The sequence below is a fragment of the Pristis pectinata genome, chromosome 1 (assembly GCF_009764475.1).
Source record: "Pristis pectinata isolate sPriPec2 chromosome 1, sPriPec2.1.pri, whole genome shotgun sequence".
Lineage (NCBI taxonomy): Eukaryota > Metazoa > Chordata > Chondrichthyes > Rhinopristiformes > Pristidae > Pristis > Pristis pectinata.
In genome coordinates, this window is record NC_067405.1 from 38673809 (window position 1) to 38693960 (window position 20152).

General features: G+C 39.9%; 1 protein-coding gene across 17 annotated transcripts in view; it reads left to right on the plus strand.

The window, feature by feature from the left end:
* The window catches only part of baz2ba (bromodomain adjacent to zinc finger domain, 2Ba), a 227068-nt gene that overhangs the window by 170813 nt on the left and 36103 nt on the right, over positions 1–20152 (plus strand). For 13 of the 17 annotated variants that reach the window (XR_007955976.1, XM_052011471.1, XM_052011509.1 and 10 more), the window contains 2 exons: positions 7605–8281; positions 16967–17032. Coding sequence is in view for 16 of the 17 variants with exons in the window: in XM_052011471.1 (XP_051867431.1) it covers positions 7605–8281; positions 16967–17032 (743 nt within the window). In the remaining variant the exon portion in view is untranslated. The remainder of the gene's footprint in view (positions 1–7604; positions 8282–16966; positions 17033–20152) is intronic. The other 4 variants (XM_052011526.1, XM_052011574.1, XM_052011546.1 and 1 more) reach the window with 1 other exon arrangement.

Consider the following 20152-nt stretch of genomic DNA (forward strand, 5'->3'; position numbering starts at 1 on the left):
CAGGAATCTCGAAGAATGAGATGTGATGTTACAAAAACATACATATCCATGCTCCAGATAATTTTTAAATGTGCTGAAGGTTCTGTGGTGAGTTTTTTTCTATGTATTATCTTGTGAATTGGGATGTGAAAAGAAAGCATCGATATGAAAACACAGGGATCCTCTATCTCAGCACATTTTCTGGACAGACTCCATGCTGCAAGCTTATCGTCCCATTTGCTGTCACTCTCCTGTTGTGCACTACCTTATCCTGATAAAGGGAGAATAATTTGCTATTGCTCCCATTTATGTTTGTCTGAAGGCCTGCTTCCCCCTTTGGGACGAAGCACATATCTCCTGTCCACCAAGGACTCCAGTGTATCTTTGGAAAATTTTGGAACCTGTTATCTCCCTTTATGCTATTATCAGAATGAGTTCCTCAGTGAATTCTACCTACTGCAGATGTGATCTTCTGCTCCATAAGGAAGTGCAGGCTAACTTTAAGTGGTGGAAGTTAGCTTTGAGTGTTGGCAATCACTCATGGTATTGACCCTCTTCTGTTATAATGCTGCTTCATGTTAATTAGCAGGTGGTGCACAGTTGCTTTGCTGCCTCTCCTGGTATCATTGAGACTGAGAAAATTACATTATGATCCTCGCGTCCGTTTTTAGGGACTTCAAATACAGCCCCATTCCAAGAGTGATTACGAATACTGTCATTTCAGTTCTGAATTATTTCTGTATTTTGTATTGGCCAACTGAAATTTAATTTGTGTGGGTCAAATCTGATTGATTCATTTTTAGCCTCTAATTATTGGAAGGTATCTGTGTTGTTTGTCATGGATCCTTCCGAATTGAAGTGAAGTAGATATCTAATCTATCATAAAGAATGGATCACAGTAGTATATTAGACGTGCTCTACGCTGGCACTAACTAACTCAACATAATGCAGTGGATTTTGTGAGAAAGATGTTTTAAGGAGGAGTGCACCTTTAATGTTCATTTGCAGGAAGAGGAATGAATTTTTAAACATTTCGTTTTGGCTTCTGCCTTTTTGAGCAATGGACTGCAGTGTTCAAGATAGCAGCGCACTACCACCTTCACAAGGACACTTAAGGATGGACAGTAAATGCTGATCTAAATGGCAATGCCCAAATCACAAAAGATGAATAAATTAAACAAACTGTCCCTCTGGATTGAGGATGACTTGCTTTCTCACCAGATCTGTGGGCTTAGAGATGGCTCATGGTGCCCATATGGGGCCTGCAGACTCTGCCATCAGTGGGGCAGGAGGTGTTTGGGGCAGTAGGGGGTTAGCTTTGGAGATAGTGCACTTCTGTACATGCTAGGTGCCTTTGTGTTTCCAAAAAATGAATTTTAAGTTCTCAATGGCATCCTGAAAACTCAATTTTAAACAACCAGGGATTCCCACAAGTTGACGGTGATGTTACACTTTTTCAAGGAGGCTTTCAGAACATAGCAAATATTGTGCCTTTAAGAAGGGCAACACAGATAATCCAGATAACTACAGGTTAGTGAGCCTTGCATCAGTGCTAGGCAAATTAGTGGCGAGAATTCTAAGGAATAGGATTTATGTACATTTGGAAAGGCAGAGACTGATTAGGGATAGGATGGCTTTGTGCATAGGAAATCCTGTCTCATTCATTTGATTGAGTTTTTTGAGTCAGTAATCAAGGAGATTGATGAAGGCAGGGTGGTAGATGTTGTCAATATGGACTTCAGTAAGGCATTTGACAAGGTCCTACGTGGTAGGCTGGTCCAGAAGATCAATGCCCATAGGATCCAAGGCAACCATTTTGCGGAGGACCTATGTTCGGTCTGCAACAGCTATCTTGCGCTTCCAATTACATGTCATTTTAACTCTCCTCCCCACTCTCCCACTGACTTGTATGTCCTCCATTGCTATCAAGAGGCCAAATGCAAATTTTCTAATTTTAGGTATCCCACACCTAAACCTCCTAGACCTGTGACTCAACACCTTCCTTTGCAACTGGATCGTGGACTTCCTGACCAACAGACCACAATCAGTAAGGATAGGCAACAACACCTCTGCCATGATTATTCTCAACACTGGTGCCCACAAGGCTGTGTCCTCAGCCCCCTACTCTAGTCCCTATACACTCACAACTGCACAGCTAGATTCTGCTCTAACCCCATCTACAAGTTTGCAGATGATACCACCATAGTGGGCTGAATCTCAAATAATGATGAGTCAGGGTACAGGAAGGAGATAGAGAGTGTAATGACATGGTGTCATGACAACAACCTTTCCCTCCATGCCACCAAAATGTAAGAGCTGGTCATTGACGTGATGGAAAGGGTGCAGTGCCTTTGCTGCTGTTTATATCAATATGCTGAAGTTAAGAGATCTGAGAGCTTTAAGTTCCCAGGAGTGAACATCACCAATAGCCTGTCCTGGTCCAACCAGGTAAATGCCATGGCCAAGAGAGCTCACCAGTGCCTCTACTTCCTCAGAAGGTTAAAGAAACTTTGCATGTCCCCTTTGACCCTCACCAATTTTTATCAATGCACCATAGAAAGCATTCTATCCAGATGCATCATGGCTTGGTATGGCAACTGCTCTGCCTGTGACTGCAAAGAAACTGCAGAGAGTTGTGGAGGCAGCTCAGCTCATTATGGAAACCAGCCTCCCCCCTGTGGACTCTGTCTACACTTCTTGCTGCTTTGGTAAAGCGGTCAACATAATCAAAGACTCCGCCCACCTTAGATGTTCTCTCTTTTCTACCCCCTCCATTCGAGCAGAAGATACAAAAACCTGAAAGCACGTACCACCAGGCTCAATCCTGCTGTTTATAAGACTATTGAATGCTCCCCTAGTATGATAAGATGGTCTCTTGAGCTCACAATCTACCTCGTTATGGCCTTGCATCTTATTGGTTGCCTGCACTGCACTTTCTCTGTAACTGTAACACTTAATTCTGCATTCTGTTATTGTTTTACCTTGTAGTACCTCAATGCACTATTGTAGTGAAATGATCTGTATGGACAGTGTGCAAGATAAGTTTTCACTGCACCTCGGTACATGTGATAATAGTAAACCAATGAATTTACCAATTTACCCTCGGTGTTCTGTTTTCCTCCTACACGCACTCCCCTGTCCACCTAGTTTTCTTCTCTTCTGTTCATCTCTCCTATCCCCTCTCTTCCTCTCTCCCCCTGTACCACCCCCCCCCCCCACCTGATTCAACCTCTAATCTACCAGCCTTTATCCCATCCAACTACTTAGTGCTATACACTGGCAATCTTTCCTGTTCCCCCTCAATCCTGATGTAGGGTGTCAGCTTGCTCCTTTTGCCTCCACGGATGCTGTTTGATGTGCTGAATTCTTACAACTACTGTTTTTGCTTGAAATCCAAGGTGAGCTGGCTAATTGGGTCGAAAATTGGCTTGGTAATACAAGTAGAGGATAGTAGTGGAAAGATATTTTGCTGATTGGAAGTCTATGACTAGTGGTGTACCTTAGGGATTGGTTGCTGGGACCTTTGCTGTTCGTGATGCACATAAGCAACCATGATGTGAATGTAGGAAGTTTGATTCGTAAGTTTGCAGATGACACAAAAATTAATGTTGTTGTGGATAGTGAGGAAGATTGTACAAGACTACATCAGGATATAGGTCAACTAGAAATTTGGGTGGAGAATTGACAGATGGAATTTAATTGAAACAAGTGTGAGGTGATGCATTTTGGGAAATCATATAGGGGTAGGACATGTACAGTAAATGGTAGCACACTAAGGAATGTTGATGAACAGAGAGACCCTGGTTCCCTAGCCATAGTTCCCTGAAAGTGGCAACACGAGTACATATGGCAGTGAAGAAGACGTATGGCATGCTTGCCTTTGTAGGTTGGGGCATAGAATAAAAAAAGTTATGACGTTATGTTGTAAGTTTACAAAACACTGGTTAGGCCACTCTTGGAGCATTGTGTGCAGTTCTGGTCACCATGCTATGGGAAGGATCTGATTGCACTGGAGAATACGCAGAGGAGATTCACCAGGGTGTTGCCTGGTGGAGGGCTTTAGTTATGGGGAGAGGTTGGATAGACTGGTCCTGTTTTCCCTGGAGCGAAGGAGGCTAAGGAGTGACTTGATGGAAGATTATAAAATTAAGAGGCACAGATATTATAGATGATTTTCTTTTTCCAATGGTAGGAGTATCAAAAACAAGAGGGTATAGGTTTAAAAGAGGAGTTTTAAATGAGATCTAGGCATTAAATCTTTTTTTTACGCACGTGATGGTTGGTTTCTGGAACATGCTACCAGAAGGTGTAGTGGAATCAGATACAATTACTATGTTTAAGAGGCATTTAGACAGACATTTAAATAGGCAAGGCATGGAAAAATGTGGTTTCAACATGGGCAAGTGGGATTAATGTAAATGAGCAAAGAGGTCAGCTTGAACATGATGAACCAAAAAGACCATTTTTGTGCTGTGTGACTCTAATATCCTTGAATGTCTACCTGGTAATCTTCTGCCATGATGAAGCTTAGAATAAGTTGTTTGTTTCAGGAGTGTAAATGATGTGGCTTGCCCATTGGAGCTGAATGAGTGTAACTTGGACCTCAATGCTGGGGATATTGGTTTGGGAGAGGATACTGGCACAGTTTTTTTTATTCTACAAGTGAATTTTGCAGAGACATCATTGGTGGGCATCCTTCTGAGTTGTCTGGTGAAGGTGGTCCCTATCTCAGAATCATACAGAAAGACTTCTGCTGCCAAGTAGACAATATGCTTTGTATTGGGTTTGTAGTCTTGAATTTCAAATGCATTCTTCGTCAGTTGACAAAGGCTGTGCTAGCACACTAATGCCAATGACTAATTTAATCATTGACATATAACTTCATTGAGAGGTGACTGTGTGGTATATGAAGTGGTCCACGTTTCCCAAAATCTCATCACAGCTTTTTATAGTGTAAGTGTGGTATTCAGCGGGAGCAGTAATGATTGTTTAAGAAACTCCAGATAGCAGTTGAACCTTTTCATTCAAAGTGTAATTGTATGACTTTTGAAGTACAGTTATTGTGTTCTGGGTCTTGTTTGTGCACAACAAGATCCTACAGGTAAGATTGAGATTGAGTTCAATTTTTTTATTGGTCACATGCAGGAACTACACCCTTTTCCCAGTCCCATGGTGGTGGTAAATATATTAGGCAGAGCCACATTAGCTTTGTGGCTCAAGACCCTGTGCTGTATAATGGACTGACTATTTTAATGCAACATGCTGTCATTGATATTGTGCTCAGTTAAACCTCTCCAAAGATTCTAAGTACCAAAAAGATGTTTTGTGAAGGCAGGAAGAATGGAATATTTCACCTGGCTGCACTAGTAAAATGATGAAAGCCACCATTATGTACGAACTTTTCTCATGGAGGGTGGTAACTTTCTGGAATTCTCTACCCCAGAGGGTTGTGGAGGCTAGATGATTGGGGATATTTAAAGAGGAAGGAGAGAAGTTATTGATAAATCAGGGATTTGGGGGCTATGAGGAACTGGCACATAAGAGCCATGATCATATTTAAATGGTGGGACAAGCTTAAGGGACCAACTGGCATACACCAGTTTTCTTATGTTCTTATTTCTTGCTCTTTGTGGAGTAACTTTCCCCAACAGAAGAAAGGAGAGCTCTGTTCAAACATAAAATTAAAACACAATCCAGGCCTGAATCCCTGTCATCTTTTTGATATCTGTCCTAACTCAACACAATCAGATTACGTTGAGCTTGTGTTGTTTAGTCAGATTCCACCATGTTAACGGTTTTGGATAGTTCTTGGTCTTTTGTATCTTGGGATTTAAGTCACATCAGCTTAAACAGCCACAGAAAACACTAACTGGTAACATACTTATGTGCACAAAAACAACAATCGATAGACAAAACATAAAGGTACTTTGGATTTATCTTTTCTTTCTTTTCTATTTTGTCACTTAGTAAACACAAAACAATATGGCTTTTTATCACATTTATCTATACATGATTTTGAAATTAGTTCAAGTTGTCTGCAATTTGTAAACTTTAGATAATCGATCAAAAAGACACCTCATTCCTTACCTGCATACCATTATTTTCACATATTTTATTCCTATCTTTTGCTCACAAATGTTACAATGTTCTCTCTTGATGTCTGAACCAATCATTATCTGTTGTTATATCTGTTCATTAAAATAACAATCAACTTCTTTAGGATATATGTTCCTTCTGGTTAAAGATTGCTGATCCTGCTCAAGGTGGCACTAGTTCTGCAGCTTATTGCTGGGGGTATTGTCATCAGGACCCCACCTCTCATCTGTTCCCCTTATCTATCTGTCCAGCATCCTTGATCAGCTCTTTTATATTTCCTTCCACCTTGTACCATCATCCAGCAATGAAGTTAAGCAGCAACAATTTTTAAATTTAGTAATAGAGTCAGCTGACCTGAGCGCAAGCACTTAATTTTTCTCAGAGCTGACCTAGTATCTGTACTTGCATCCCATGGGCTTGGTTGGGTCTGGTAACCAAACCTTGGAAGGAATACATTCCAATGGATTCCAGGGTATTATTAAGAGCAACATGGATCCAATGAATATCTGAATCTACAAACATCGCAATAAAGCCTTGCAGGTTATCAAACATTAAAAAGAATTATGTAAAACTAGTCTGAACTTCAACAATGCACAACTCTAAGTTATGTTGTTTAGTTCAGTTTTATTTTTGTTTGGTGGGGTACAGAGCAAGGAAGGATTGCAGTTGTTATATTGCTGTCTTCGGCAATGAAATACAAATTTATAGGAAAGAACATGGTTACAAGTAATGAGGAGTAAAACTGCATTTCGATTAAGTCAATAGATTGCAATAAGAGGTTTATTCTCCAGATATTTTAGGAATTAACGTGGAACATTACAGCACAGTACAGGCCCTTTGGCCTACGACGTTGTGCTGACATTTTATCCTGCTCTAAAATCTACTAACCCTTCCCTCCCACATGGTCCTCTATTTCCCTATCATTCATGTGGCTATCTAAGAGTCTCTTAAATGTCCCTAATGTATCTGCCTCCAAAACCTCTGCCGGCAGTGTGTTCAACAAACCCACCACTCACTGTGTAAAAAAAAAACATACCTCTGACATCCACCTTATACCTTCCTCCATTCTGGGCCATCAGAGAAGTTGTCATTTCCTACCTGTATTACACTGGTCAATCTAGTCAAAATTTCTTAGACCACCATAAAAGCTGTCACGTGTAACTAGTTCCATAGATGCAGCTGGCATGTGGCTCCAGCTAGGTGCCTCAATTTTGGATGATGCAAAAGTACGCAATCTAGTTAGTCCTGTCCATGTGGTCTACAATGAAATTCAGTCAAAACTGATTAAATTTTACTGCCTTTTGTGAAAGTATTGCAGGTGTAGCTGTTGGTTTGCATCTTTGTTCCATTGTTTTATGGAAATCCTTCTTGAAAATGTAATTTGGACATAAATGTTCATACTGAACAGAAGTTGTATGTCAAAGGACAATGTTGCTTCAAACAGCACTTATTCATTTTACTACATTTAAATAGTTAATGTATAAATGTTGATATGTTGAATTTTAAATAAAACTGGTTTATTATTTCAGGTACTGAGGAGATGATGAAAGAGAGAGAAAAACTAAAAAATGCTAACAGTTTGCAGATTAAGGAAGAGCCACCTGAGACACCCGAAGAAAAATTAAACCGCTCTTGTTCAGCAACTAACTGTGATGATTTATGCAAAAACGATTCGAAAGAGAGAAGTAGCACTAACCTGTTCTTACAAAAACCAGGTTCTTTTTCTAAACTGAGTAAGCTGTTAGAGGTAGCAAAAATGCCTCCTGAATCAGATTTTGTGACTCAGAAACAAAATGTGAACCAAATAAATGCAACATCAACATCATCTCCTAGTCATTGTATCTCACAGAACTCCATCTCAAATTCCCAGCTTACTATTCCATCCAGCAACTCAGAAAAGATAGACTCATGTACAAACTTATTTAACCCACTGATAACTGGCACAGGGAAACTCTACAACTCTCCTTTACTCCAAAATGACCAGTTGCTGAAAGTACTTACAGAGAAAGGTGGACAGTGGTTCAGTCTCTTACCAAGAATGCCTTGTGATGAATCTTCCATCACCTGTACAAATGTGCCTCCAACCTCCTCACAACAAATGGCACAATCTCAACTTAATTCCCAGTCTTCGTCCTCATCTCTTTTGGGTTCAGGATCCCTTCAGAATCCACTGGGACTCAATCCATTTGCATTATCAGCACTACAGGTGTGTATTTTATCTTTGTTTGTATAGTTAGTATCTTTAGCTAATCAATTATTACAGAGGAAAAAAAATATCCTTCCAATGTCAATTATTTTCTGTTTCAGAGTTGAGAAACTAGTTGTTCTTAAAATACAAAAGGAAGGGAATACTCCCATTTTTTCTTCTTGTGTCCCCTAAGTATCATTTATATTTTCAGTGAGATGCTCTATTTTGGCAATTATGAATGTATACATGTTTTGATGTTCTCCATTAGATGTACTAGGAAGTGTTCATACTGAAGAAGTTTGTTTGTGACCATTAGCACTGAGCACTTATGATAGCATCAGCTGCCACTAATATTCACCTCTGTGCATTTGGTTTCATTGAAGTAAGTGGAGCCGAATGTGCAGAGTTCAATGCGGATATTGTCCAACGCTCATCCACACATTTAGTGATGTGGGCCATGGACAGATTTCCTCCCCGTGTTCTCGTTTTTCCCTCCTTGTGTCTCTGGGAACATAATTTGAATTTAGTCCCTGTACTTCCCTAATTTGTGGGCCATTTTCTGCAGCTCACCATTTAGAAATAATAGAGGAGATCTATTTTAGTTAATTAGTATATCAATGTGCTCCTCTAGAAGGCCATCACGAGGTTCTTAAGATACAATTATAGAGTATGTTTGCATGAAATAATAATTTTGCATATCATGTATGCTGCAGATCTGAAAAATGTCCATGAATCAATCCAAGAAAGATGCATCTTAATCAGTTGAAGTGACAGTTAAAATGTTTACGTGTTTTTGAAAATACAGGAAGTCTTTCATTTGATCTTCACTTGGTAGTACAAAGGTTAAAAACCAAAGCTACTGGAAATCTAAAATAAAGCGAATGCTACAAATACAGAGCAGTTTAGATTATATCTTTGGAGAGAGAAACAGTTTGAATGATTATTCATGAGAACTGGAAAATAGTTACAGATGAAACAAATTAAGATGCAGGGAAATTGGGGAGAGGAGAAGTGAACAAAAGAAATTGACAGGGTGGAAGGCAGAATCTCAATGACAAAAAAGGAGAAAAGTGAGAGTAGGTGATAATCAGACAAATATAGAGAAAAAAATAGGTCAGTATATAGAAGTGAGGGGGAGGGGTGAGATAGAGGCTGGTAAGTGAAAGGTGGAACCAGATGGGAAGTGGGTGGGTGGGGGGTGGTGAGGGGAAAGTGTTGAGATAGGGAGTGATGAGGCTGATAGGTTGAACCAGGTAAGGGAGGAATGATGGCATATGGAACCAGATGGAGGAGGGGGGGAAAGTGAACCAAGGGAGAAGAAATCCAGATAGCTAAGTATGTGGATGATGGGTAGATGAAACCAGGTGGGGGAGAGTGATGTCTAGGTTAGGTAAGTGGGGGGGGGGGGGGGGGGGGGGGGGGGGGGGGGGGGGGGGGTGGGGGGGGGCGGAAGAGAATGGAAAAGGTAAACAAAGAAAGATCCTGGGTGGAATTGTGGCAGTGGGAAAGGAGCACAAGGGATGTGCGTTACCTGAAATTGGAAAATTCAGTGTTCAGACTGATATCACCTGTCACCTACCAGCCTCTGTCTCTACCCTTACCCCTCCTCTTCCCCACCTAGCTCCATCTGCCTAAAATTTTCTTTTTCTTATGGTTCCATCTATCACCTGCCAGCCTTTATGTCAACAACTGCTCCTCCCCCATCTGGCTCCATCTATCCATCATCCCTCCCTCATCTGGTTCCACCTATCACCTACTGGCCTCTCTCGTCACTCCTATATACTGGCTGTCTTCCCTTTATGCTCTCAGTCCTGATGTGGGGTCTCAACCTAAAAGGTCAACCATCTCTTTGCCTCCACAGATGCTGCTTGACCTGCTGTATTCTTCCAGCAGTTTATATTTTGCACCATATGATAATGGCTATTTTGAAATTTATCCCTTTTTGCAGTCATTTTGATGAAAGAAGTACATTTATTTTCCTTCTGAATGTTTTTCATCACGGTCAGGTTTTCATAGAATTTTCAGTTTCCATAGTTTTTGTTTATGGCTGACAGTTTATGTCAGCTATGGGTTGAGTTGGCATTACCATTTGATTTTAATAGAGGCAGCTTATGCTGTCAATCATTGTGGAGACCAATATAAGTAACAGGTTCTCTTTAGTTTTACTTCACTAAAGTAAAGTATGACCCTCAAGCTCATCCATGAAGCCCACTTCTTGCTTCCTTGGCCCTATTCCTATTAATCTATTTACCTGCCTACTTAACTACCTAATACATCGGCATTTTAAATGACTTCAACTTCATGTGTACTATTTTCCCTACATTTCAAAACTGTCTTTAGCAGCTCTTCCTTAAAAGAAGCAACCCTAAGCCCTTCTGTGCTTGTCCGCCGCTCTTATCTCCAGTGTTCTTTTCCTTGTTGCTTCCCAAGTCTGTGTCAATATGTCACACAATTTCATCACTGAAACATTCCATCCAGTTGGGTTTCTACAAGCCACAGCACTGAAATAATCCTAAATCTAAAGCAAGTATACCTTCTGACTGTGACCATGGTCATATTATCCCTTCCTGTCTTCGATGCAGGTTATACCACAATCAACTATACCTGTATTGTTAAAAATTATTTTTTGGCTATTCACAGTTGTGGTTATAAAGACTCCTGCATGGATTAATTTCATTGGAAAATGCCTTGCATGTAGTCAAATGGTACCGAAAATGTCCTTCGTGCACGTTTACTTAGCTAATACTACATCCTCTCACTAATCAAGGAAGTAAATCAAAACTATTTCTACATTTTGCTTTTTGTCTCAATTCTTTCAACAAACATATAAAAAGGTTAAAATAGATCGCACATTACCATGCGAATGGGTCTTGAGATCACATACTCAGTGACTGTATGTACCAAGTCACTCATTGTTATCCCTATCCTCATAGACCTGCATTGGTTCCCGATCCTTCTACATCTCTAATTTTAAAATCTTGTTAATGTGTTTAAAGCCCTTTCTGACCTTAAACATCTCCTTGAACTTGGAGTTCCTTCTATAAATGGCCTTTTGTGCTGCCTTCGCTGTACCAGCCAAGGCTCCATGCTCTGGAGTTATGTCTATGACTCCTCTGATCCTTTGAGATCCTAAAAACTAACCTCTTCAATTTAGTCTTTGATCTCCTTTTCTAGTATCTTCTCCTTGGGCTTTGTGATTTCTCCCTGCCCCCGCTTATGAAGCTGCACATATTACCTGTTCTGGATTGAAGATAATATCATTAAAAAAGGGTGTAGTTGTTGCTTCTGTCAGATAAAATTCTCTGAACTTGTTTATATCATAAAAATGTCATTAATAGATAACTCAATCACACTATTACCAAGGATGATAGCATACATTTATTGTTCTCTTTCCTTTTTTGTGTTTTTCTCCTAACTGATTTTTGCCTTGTGTATCTATATTTCTCAAAATGTGTGATCCATAATTTAACATCTCACTAATCAATCTCTCAAGTTATTAAAATTCCTTCTTTCTTAAGTCAAAGCTATTTATTATATAATAAAGCAGATATACATAATCATGCTGAACAAAAATATCCAAATTCTGAAGAAAGAGATATAAACTACGTAGTTGCTAGTTCCTTGATTTGCTTGTGACCGTTAGCATTTTTAAATGCAATATGCGAGCTGAGCTTCTTTCCTCTTGACAACACCCAAAGTAATCTTAGAAGCTGGGCTTGTATGATAAAACCAACAACGTAGAAATGTACTATTAAGTTGTTGGAGTTGAGTGGAGTGAAGAACAGCGGTTAGAGGAATGCAAGATTAAACAGTTCCAATCATCAGAAAATTACAAAGCTTGAATCTTATCAGGTGAACTGCAACTTTACATCTGGCAACAATGTCAGTGAGGACGTTATATTGTACTGGTCAATTTTAACTTCTAAATATTTTCTCACCTCTACTAACTAGTAGTATCTCTGTTAACTGAACACTGACAAGGGCACAAAACATAACATTGGTGAAAGTAAAGTAAATAATTGTCTTCCATTCAAAGTACATTCAGGATTTTCTCATACTTCTATTGAATCCTCCTTGAACATTTACTTATTTTGTAGAAGGATTTATGATATTAGGAACTTAACTGACTAAATTTAGAATCTGATCATTTAGGTCAAATGATTTTTCATGTGTGTATCCTTGAGGACTGACTCTAATTAGCAGTGTTACCTGACCTTTATTATCAGTATAACTTGGGTTCTTCCTTTCAGAGTTACTGGAATTGAAGTAACTTTGTTGTTTTCTGTCATAAAGCTTCATAAGAAGGATATATGCTATTGTTAAGTGATCCTTTCCAATTTGATTTGCATTTTTCAACCCTCACCTCATGGTCCTTGTAGCACTGAATTATCAAGCAATGGGTATGATTAAGTGTCATCCAATGTGAATACAGGTTAACGCACACTGGAAAAAAGATGCCATTCTATTAGAAAAAAGTGATTTGGTTCAGATCTACTGAGGCTTTCCTGTGGTAGAATTGATCAGCTTGCATTCTCGTTTGACATTGGGATTACGTTGATCAAGTTTTAATATATCCATGACTTTCTTCTCTCTTTGAACATGACTTAAAAATGGTATAGGTGGCTCCGAGGCACCGGGAATGTGGAGACCCTGAGATACAGGAAAAAGTTCTACGTCACTACAGCAGCTACTGTAATTGCTACGCATCTATTGATGACTTTTTAACAACATTTTAGAAGAATGTAATGTGTATCAGCAGCAGTTGCTATTCATAGACCAGAAAAATTGCCTAAAATGGCTGTAGGCTTAATAGTAGCACATTGCAGTTTGATGTCGTGGCTTTGCAACTTGACACAGCAGTGTGCTAAGTTCAAGCAGAGTGTAACCTGGTTTGGTGAAGTGCAGCATTGTTTTTGTGATACCAAACTACTTGGTCGTGGAATTCTCTGAGCTAATAACTATCACAGCATATATAAGATCATTGTTTGTTTTTGGTTTCATACTTGGAATGCTCTTATGAACATGGGTAGTAATGCAGTGTCTTTTAATAATGTCAGAAAAGGGAAGGAGAGTGCAGGAGAGGTTACTAAAGTCTCCAGACTAAAGAATAAAACAAAGTTCAGAAAAGGATAAAAATTTAAATTCAGGCAACATGGAGACAAACTTGAGAAGAAGGATGGTGAATACAGGACTGAAGGAGTTATATTTGAATGCACGCTGTATACGAAATAAGGTAGATGAGCTCAGAGCGCAGTTAGAAATTGGCAGGTATGACGTTGTGGGCATCACAGAGTTGTGGTTGAAAGAAGATCACAGCTGGGGGCTAAACACATCCTATCGAAAAGACGGGCAGGTGGTCAGAGGGGGTAGGGTGGCTCTGTTGGTTTAAAGAAAAATGAAATCAAATCCTTAGCAAGAAGTGACATAGGATCAGAAGATGTAGAATCCTTATGGGTAGAGTTAAGAAACTGCAAGGGTAAAAAGACCCTGATTGGAATTATATACAGGCCTCCGAATACTAGCCACGATGTGGGGTACAAGTTACAATAGGAGATAGAAAAGGCATGTCAAAAGGGCAATGTTACGGTGGTCATGGGGGATTTTGATACGCAGGTAGACTAGGAAAATCAGCTTAGTACTGGATGAGAATGCTAACAAGGTGGCTTTTTAGAGCAGCTTGTGGTCAAGCCCGTAGGGAAAAGGCAATTCTGAATTTAGTGTTGTGCAATGAACCAGATTTGATTAGGGAGCTTAAGGTAAGGGAATCCTTAGGAGGCAGTGATCATAATATGATGGTATTCACCCTGCAGTTTGAGAGGGAGAAGCTAAAATCGGATGTATTGGTATTACAGCTTGAGTAAAGGTAACTACAGAGGCATGGGAAAGGAGCTTGTCGAAGCTGATTGGAAGCTGGCCAAAGCTAGCAGGGATGACGGTAGAGCAGCAGTGTCAGGATTTTCTGGGAGTAATTCTGAAAACGCAGGATAAGTTCTTCCCAAAGAAGTAGCATTCTAAAGGGAGGATGAAGCAACTGTGGCTGACAAAGGAAGTCAAAGACAGCATAAAAGCAAAAGAGAGGGCATACAATATTGCAAAAATTAGTGGGAAGCTAGAGGATTGAGAAGCTTTTAAAAACCAACAGAAGGCAACTAAAAAAGCAATAAGGGGAGAAGAGATGAAATATGAAGGTAAACTAGCCAATAATATGAAAGAGGATACCAAAAGTCTTTTCTGATGTATAAAGAGTAAAAGAGAGGCACGAGTGGACATTGGACCACTGGAAAATGATGCTGGAGCGGTAGTAATGGGGAACAAAGAAATGGCGGAAGAACTGAAAAAGTATTTTGCATCAGTCTTCACTGTGGAAGACACCAGCAACATGCCAGAAATTCGAGAGTGTCTGGGGGCAGAAGTGAGTGTAGTCGCTATTACAAAGGAGAAGGTGCTTGGGAAACTGAAAGGTCTGAAGGTAGATAAGTCATCTGGACTGGATGGATTACACCTCAGGATTCTGAAAGAGGGTGCTGAAGAGATTGTGGAGCATTATAAGTGATCTTTCAAGAATCACTAGATTCAGGAATGGTTCTGGATGACTGGAAAATCACAAACGCCACTCCACTCTTTAAGAAGGGAGGGAGGCAAAAGACAGGAAATTATAGGCCAGTTAGCCTGAATTTCAGTGGTTGGTAAGATGGTTAGAGTCCATTATTAAGGATTAGATTTTGGGTACTTGGAAACTCATTATAAAATAGGCCAAAGTTAGCATGGTTTCCTTAAGGGGAGAGCTTGCCTGACATATCTGTTGGAATTCCTTGAGGAAGTAACAGGCGGGATAGACGAAGGAGAGTCAGTGGATGTTGGATTGTTTACTTGGATTTTCAGAAGGCCTTTGACAAGGTGCCGCACATGAGGCTGCTGAACAAGCTAGGAGGCCATGGTATTACAGGAAAGGTACTAGCCTGGATAGAGGATTAGCTGATTGGCAGAAGGCAAAGAGTGGGAATAAAGGGGGCCTTTCCTGGTTGGCTGTCGTTGACTAGTGGTGTCCCACAGGGGTCGGAGTTGGGTCCGCTACGAAATTGGTGAGTTTATGGCCAAGTTTACGGATGATACAAAGATAGGTGGAGGGGCAGGTAGTGTTGAGGAAGCAGGGAGTCTGCAGAAGGACTTGGACAGGTTGGGAGAATGGGCAAAGAAGTGACAGAGGGAATACAGCATAGGGAAGTGTAAGGTCGTACACTTTGGAAGGAATAAAGGCGTAGACTATTTTCTAAACAGGGAGCGAATTCAGAATTGGAGGTGCAAAGGGACTTGGGAGTCCTAGTGCAGGATACCCTAAAGGTTAATTTGCAGATTGAGTAGGTAGTAAGGAAGGCAAATGCAATGTTAGCATTCTTTTCAGGAGGACTAGAATATACTGCAAAAGCAAGGATGTAATGCTGAGGCTTTATAAGGTGTTGGTCAGACCACATTTGGAATACTGTGAGCAGTTTTGGGCCCCATATCTGAGGAAGGATGTGCTGGCATTGGAGAGGGTCCAGAGGAGGTTTAGGAGAATGATCCTGGGAATGAAAGGGTTAATGTATGAGGAACGTTTGATGTCTCTGGTCCTGTACTCGCTGGAGTTTAGAAGGATGAGGGGGTATCTCATTGAAACCTACTGAACATAGAAAGGCCTGAATAGAGTGGACATGGAGAGGATGTTTCCAGTAGTGGGAGAGTCTAGGACCAGAGGGCACAGCCTCAGAATAGAAGGACAGAGGTGAGGGGGAACTTCTTCAGCCAGAGGGTGGTGAATCTGTGGAATTCATTGCCACAGATGGCTGTGGAGGCCAAGTCATTGGGTATATTTAAAGCAGAGATTGATAGGTATCTGATTAGTAAGGATGTCAAAGGTTATGGGGAGAAGGCAGGAGAATGGGGTTGAGAGGGAAAAATAAATCAGCCATGATCAAATGGCGGAGCAGACTCGATGGGCCGAATGGCCTAATTCTGCACCTATGGTGTTAAATGTTTTTCCTCTTACTTGCTTTTATACCTGCTGACCTGCCAATTGTGCTGTACTACCAGGTGTGATTACCAGAACTCTCTTGTACATTTCTTTTTAAAAAGCTACTCCTTTGTTTAATTGGACCAAAAGGGGGGGAGTTTAACCATCACTGTATAGCTTTTTTGTCCATTATAGATTCTGGTTTTCACCTTGTCCAGATAATTTACCGGACGGACATTTAATTTAATTTGTAGAAGGGTTAGAGGGAATTGAAGAAAAAAAACATTTCAAAGATTTTTGGGTGTATGGAAACCATTGCACAAAACAACAGTGGAGGCAGAAACCTTCAGGTTTAAAAGGTATCTCTATGAGCACTTGAAGTACTATAACCTATAGGACAACAAGCCAAGAACTATACCATTAGTGTGTAACTAGATATAATTGGAAAACGAATTAGCCACCCATAAAATGCTACAACATAGTAAGAACTTAACACAGCTGAAATACTTGTGGCTTGAATTGGAAAAACTAGTTGTCAGAGTGGAATGTGATTTTGTAGCTATAATTCAGAAATTGATTCAAATATAAATGTTCTTGGCTACAGTCAAAGTTCAACAAGTCATTCATGTAGTGCATTAAGTTTTTGTTTTAAATGATTATTTATTTTCATGATGAAAGTTCTCAAAATTTTCCTCTTTCTTGAACTCTGCCAGGCAGCTTGTTTAGACAATATGGAGAACTTCTCCCATGATTTCCCATGTGCAAACAATGAACCTCTGGTAAGGTTTCCCTTCCAGATTCTTCTTTTTGGCATCCCAAGTCTGCAATACAGATTGTGTGCTTGTCAAAGCAGTCTGGGTAGTATTCTCAACTCAAACTCTGGGCAATTTGGTACTTCATGAAAAGCTCTCAATAGGGTCCTGCATTGCAAGGTATGAGCATGTGGTCTGGGGGATTAGCAACCTGAATGACTGGCAAAATTACAATAGATCAAAAGAAGGTGAATTGGGGTCAAGGTTGGGTTTACTTAGACTAGTAGAAGGTGAGATATGTGCAACAAAGTGCAGGAAGAAGCTAACAAGAATGGGTTTGTAAATGGCAAGAAGCTAATTAGGAGGAATAAGAATGCCATTTATGCTCAGGAAAATTAAAGGGATAGAGGTTCACAGGGATCCAGGATACATGTTCACAAATCATTTAAAAACTGTGGACCATGTGCAGGCAGAAGGGATTATGTGTCATTAGCTTAATTAGTTTGGCAGAACATCGTGGACCAAGGGGCCTGTTCCTTTGCTGTACTGTTCGATGTTCAGTGTTGCAGATTCAGAACATCATGGAATTGGGGGGGAGGGGGGGAGCAAAGAAGTAGAATTAAAAAGTAGTGAAACTGTTGACCATGGTTGGACACATGTCTGTAAATCATCAGTGGCTGTAAGTTTAGGAATCACTTGGGAATCAGTTATGGAATTCAGAGAAAACTTTCAAAGGGGTGAAAATCTAGAAATCACTGCCAAATGATTAAGCATAGATTTTCAAAGCTAGATAAGTATGTAAGGCAGAAAGGAATAGAATTATACGTTAGAGCGAGTAAGGTGCATTGTTGCATTATGGAGCATAAATAGTACCATAGTCATGGGGAGAAACCTGGTCTTTTATCACCCTGCAAACTTGTTTGTAACTCATCTTAGAATTTTTGTATTTTTAAACAACCCTGAAGGGGGTAATAATAAACTTGTGAACTCTGCCAGGTTGCTTGCTTAAATAATTTGGGGAAATTCTTCTATGATTCCTTATTGAACATCTAGTAAAATTTGCCTTTCAAATGATAGGGTATGTAGAAACTATTCAAATTGTTTTGTCCTTCAGCATCAAACTGCAGCCATTGATTTTTTTTTAATATTTTGCATTGGATGTGAGTTTGATTAATTGATCCAATCAGCCACTCTTTGAAATAGTATGAAATCCCTTCCTGATTTACTAGAAAATGTACCAATAACTTATCTACAATTAATTTTATTCAAAGATGAACAATCAACTCTTTTTATAAATATCAGCTCCAGCTGTGTAAAATGATCCATATTTTCATAATGATGGTAATATTTAATAAATCAACTAGTTTATACAGATCTTGTGGGGCTAAAACAGCAAGGTTTATTACATCCAGTGAAAAGTTTACAAAAGACAGAAATACTCTGCTTGAGCATCTGGCCCCAAATTTAGATGGTGTGGGAGAAATTGTTGGGTCTGGAAAAAGGAAATATTCCAAACTGATTATGACAATGGTGGAATTGAAGGCTGCCTTCCTATTTTGGATGAATCAATGCTTCATAAATCTCATCTCAAATTATGGATTTTCAACCCAATTTGCATAATATTTGTTCGTTGAACACATCTTATTTTACAGCCTTGCAAAAATAGCATGACAATAGTTTTAACAAAGGTAAATCTTAGAGTATAGTTTTTACATCCAAAAATGTACTTTAAACTCTTACTAATGAAGATTGATTTTCTACGTGTTTGATTGGATATCTAATTATCTCTTGGTCAGACCCACAGATAGAAATTCTACTTTGGCATACATCAGCAATAACTAATGTTATGTAGTTCCAGATTCATTATCAAACAACATTTGCCATCAAGCCACATTGCACAGATTATCAAACAATTAGTTAAAGATTTAGATTTCAATGAGCATTTTAAAAGATAAGAGAGAAACAGAGGTTAGGGATGGAATTTCAGAGTTTAAACCCTTGACAGTTGTGGACCTGGCCATCAGTGGTACAGAGATTAAAGTTAAAGAAATGAGATCACTGTGTTTTAGGGTTGTAGGAAGTCACAGGTATGTAGATGGTTAAATGAGTCAGGGATTTGAAAACATGAATAGAGGGTTTTTAAAATTGAAATATCTTTAATTTGTTTTTACTAAAGTTTGAAATAGAAAGCAGCATCATCACTTTCTTCCAAATGAAGCCCAGATATGTTTGTATGCTGAGTTTGTTTGGTAACATTTGTGTAGCATAAAAATACATGAGTAATATTACAGGACATCCAGTGAATGTACCACTTGAAATGAGATTCAAATCTAAAGTACAATGGGAAGATCACTTGGTGACTCTGGGAAGAGTTTAAAAGGACAACAGCTAAAGTAACTTCTCTAATGACATGTGGGCATATCCCTTACTTTTCCATATTGTTTAAAAATAAGGAATGTAATAGAGTCATTTGCCTTGTTTCTTTAGACTCGAAGTTATGCTGGGGTTCAGCTAAAACTGGCTGAGTTTCCTCCATTATAGTTGTTTCTGACCACATGAAGAACTCTTGCTGATTCAGGCAACAATGGGTTTGATCACAGTGATTCAAAATTGTTAAGGGAATGGATCACATTTTGACTAATCTGCGGGTGTTCTTTGAAGATTTGACTGGTAAGAGTAGATATGGGGGAAACCACTGGATGTAGCAAACTTAACGTTTCAGAAACACAAGAAATTCTGCAGATGCTGGAATCTGCAGCAGTGCATACAAAGTGCTGGAGGAACTCAGCAGGTCAGGTAGCATCCATGGAGGGAAACAGACAGCTGACATTTCAAGCTGAGACCCTTCTTCAGGACTGGAAAGGAAGAGGGCAGAAGCCAGAATAAGAAGGTGGGGGGAGGGGGAGGAGTGAGCGGGCAGGTGAGGATAGGTGAGTTCAGTTGACAGATGAGTCCAGGTGAGAGGGGGAAGGTAGTTGGTGGAGGAGGGGGAGAAGATGTAATAAGCTGAGAGGTCATATTTAGAAGAGGCCAAGGGCTGAAGAAGATATCCGGTAGGAGAGGGCAGTGGACCATGGAATAAAGGATGGGGGAGAAGAGGAGATGGGCAGGTCATTGTCAGGGGAAGGGAGCCATAGGAATAAGGGA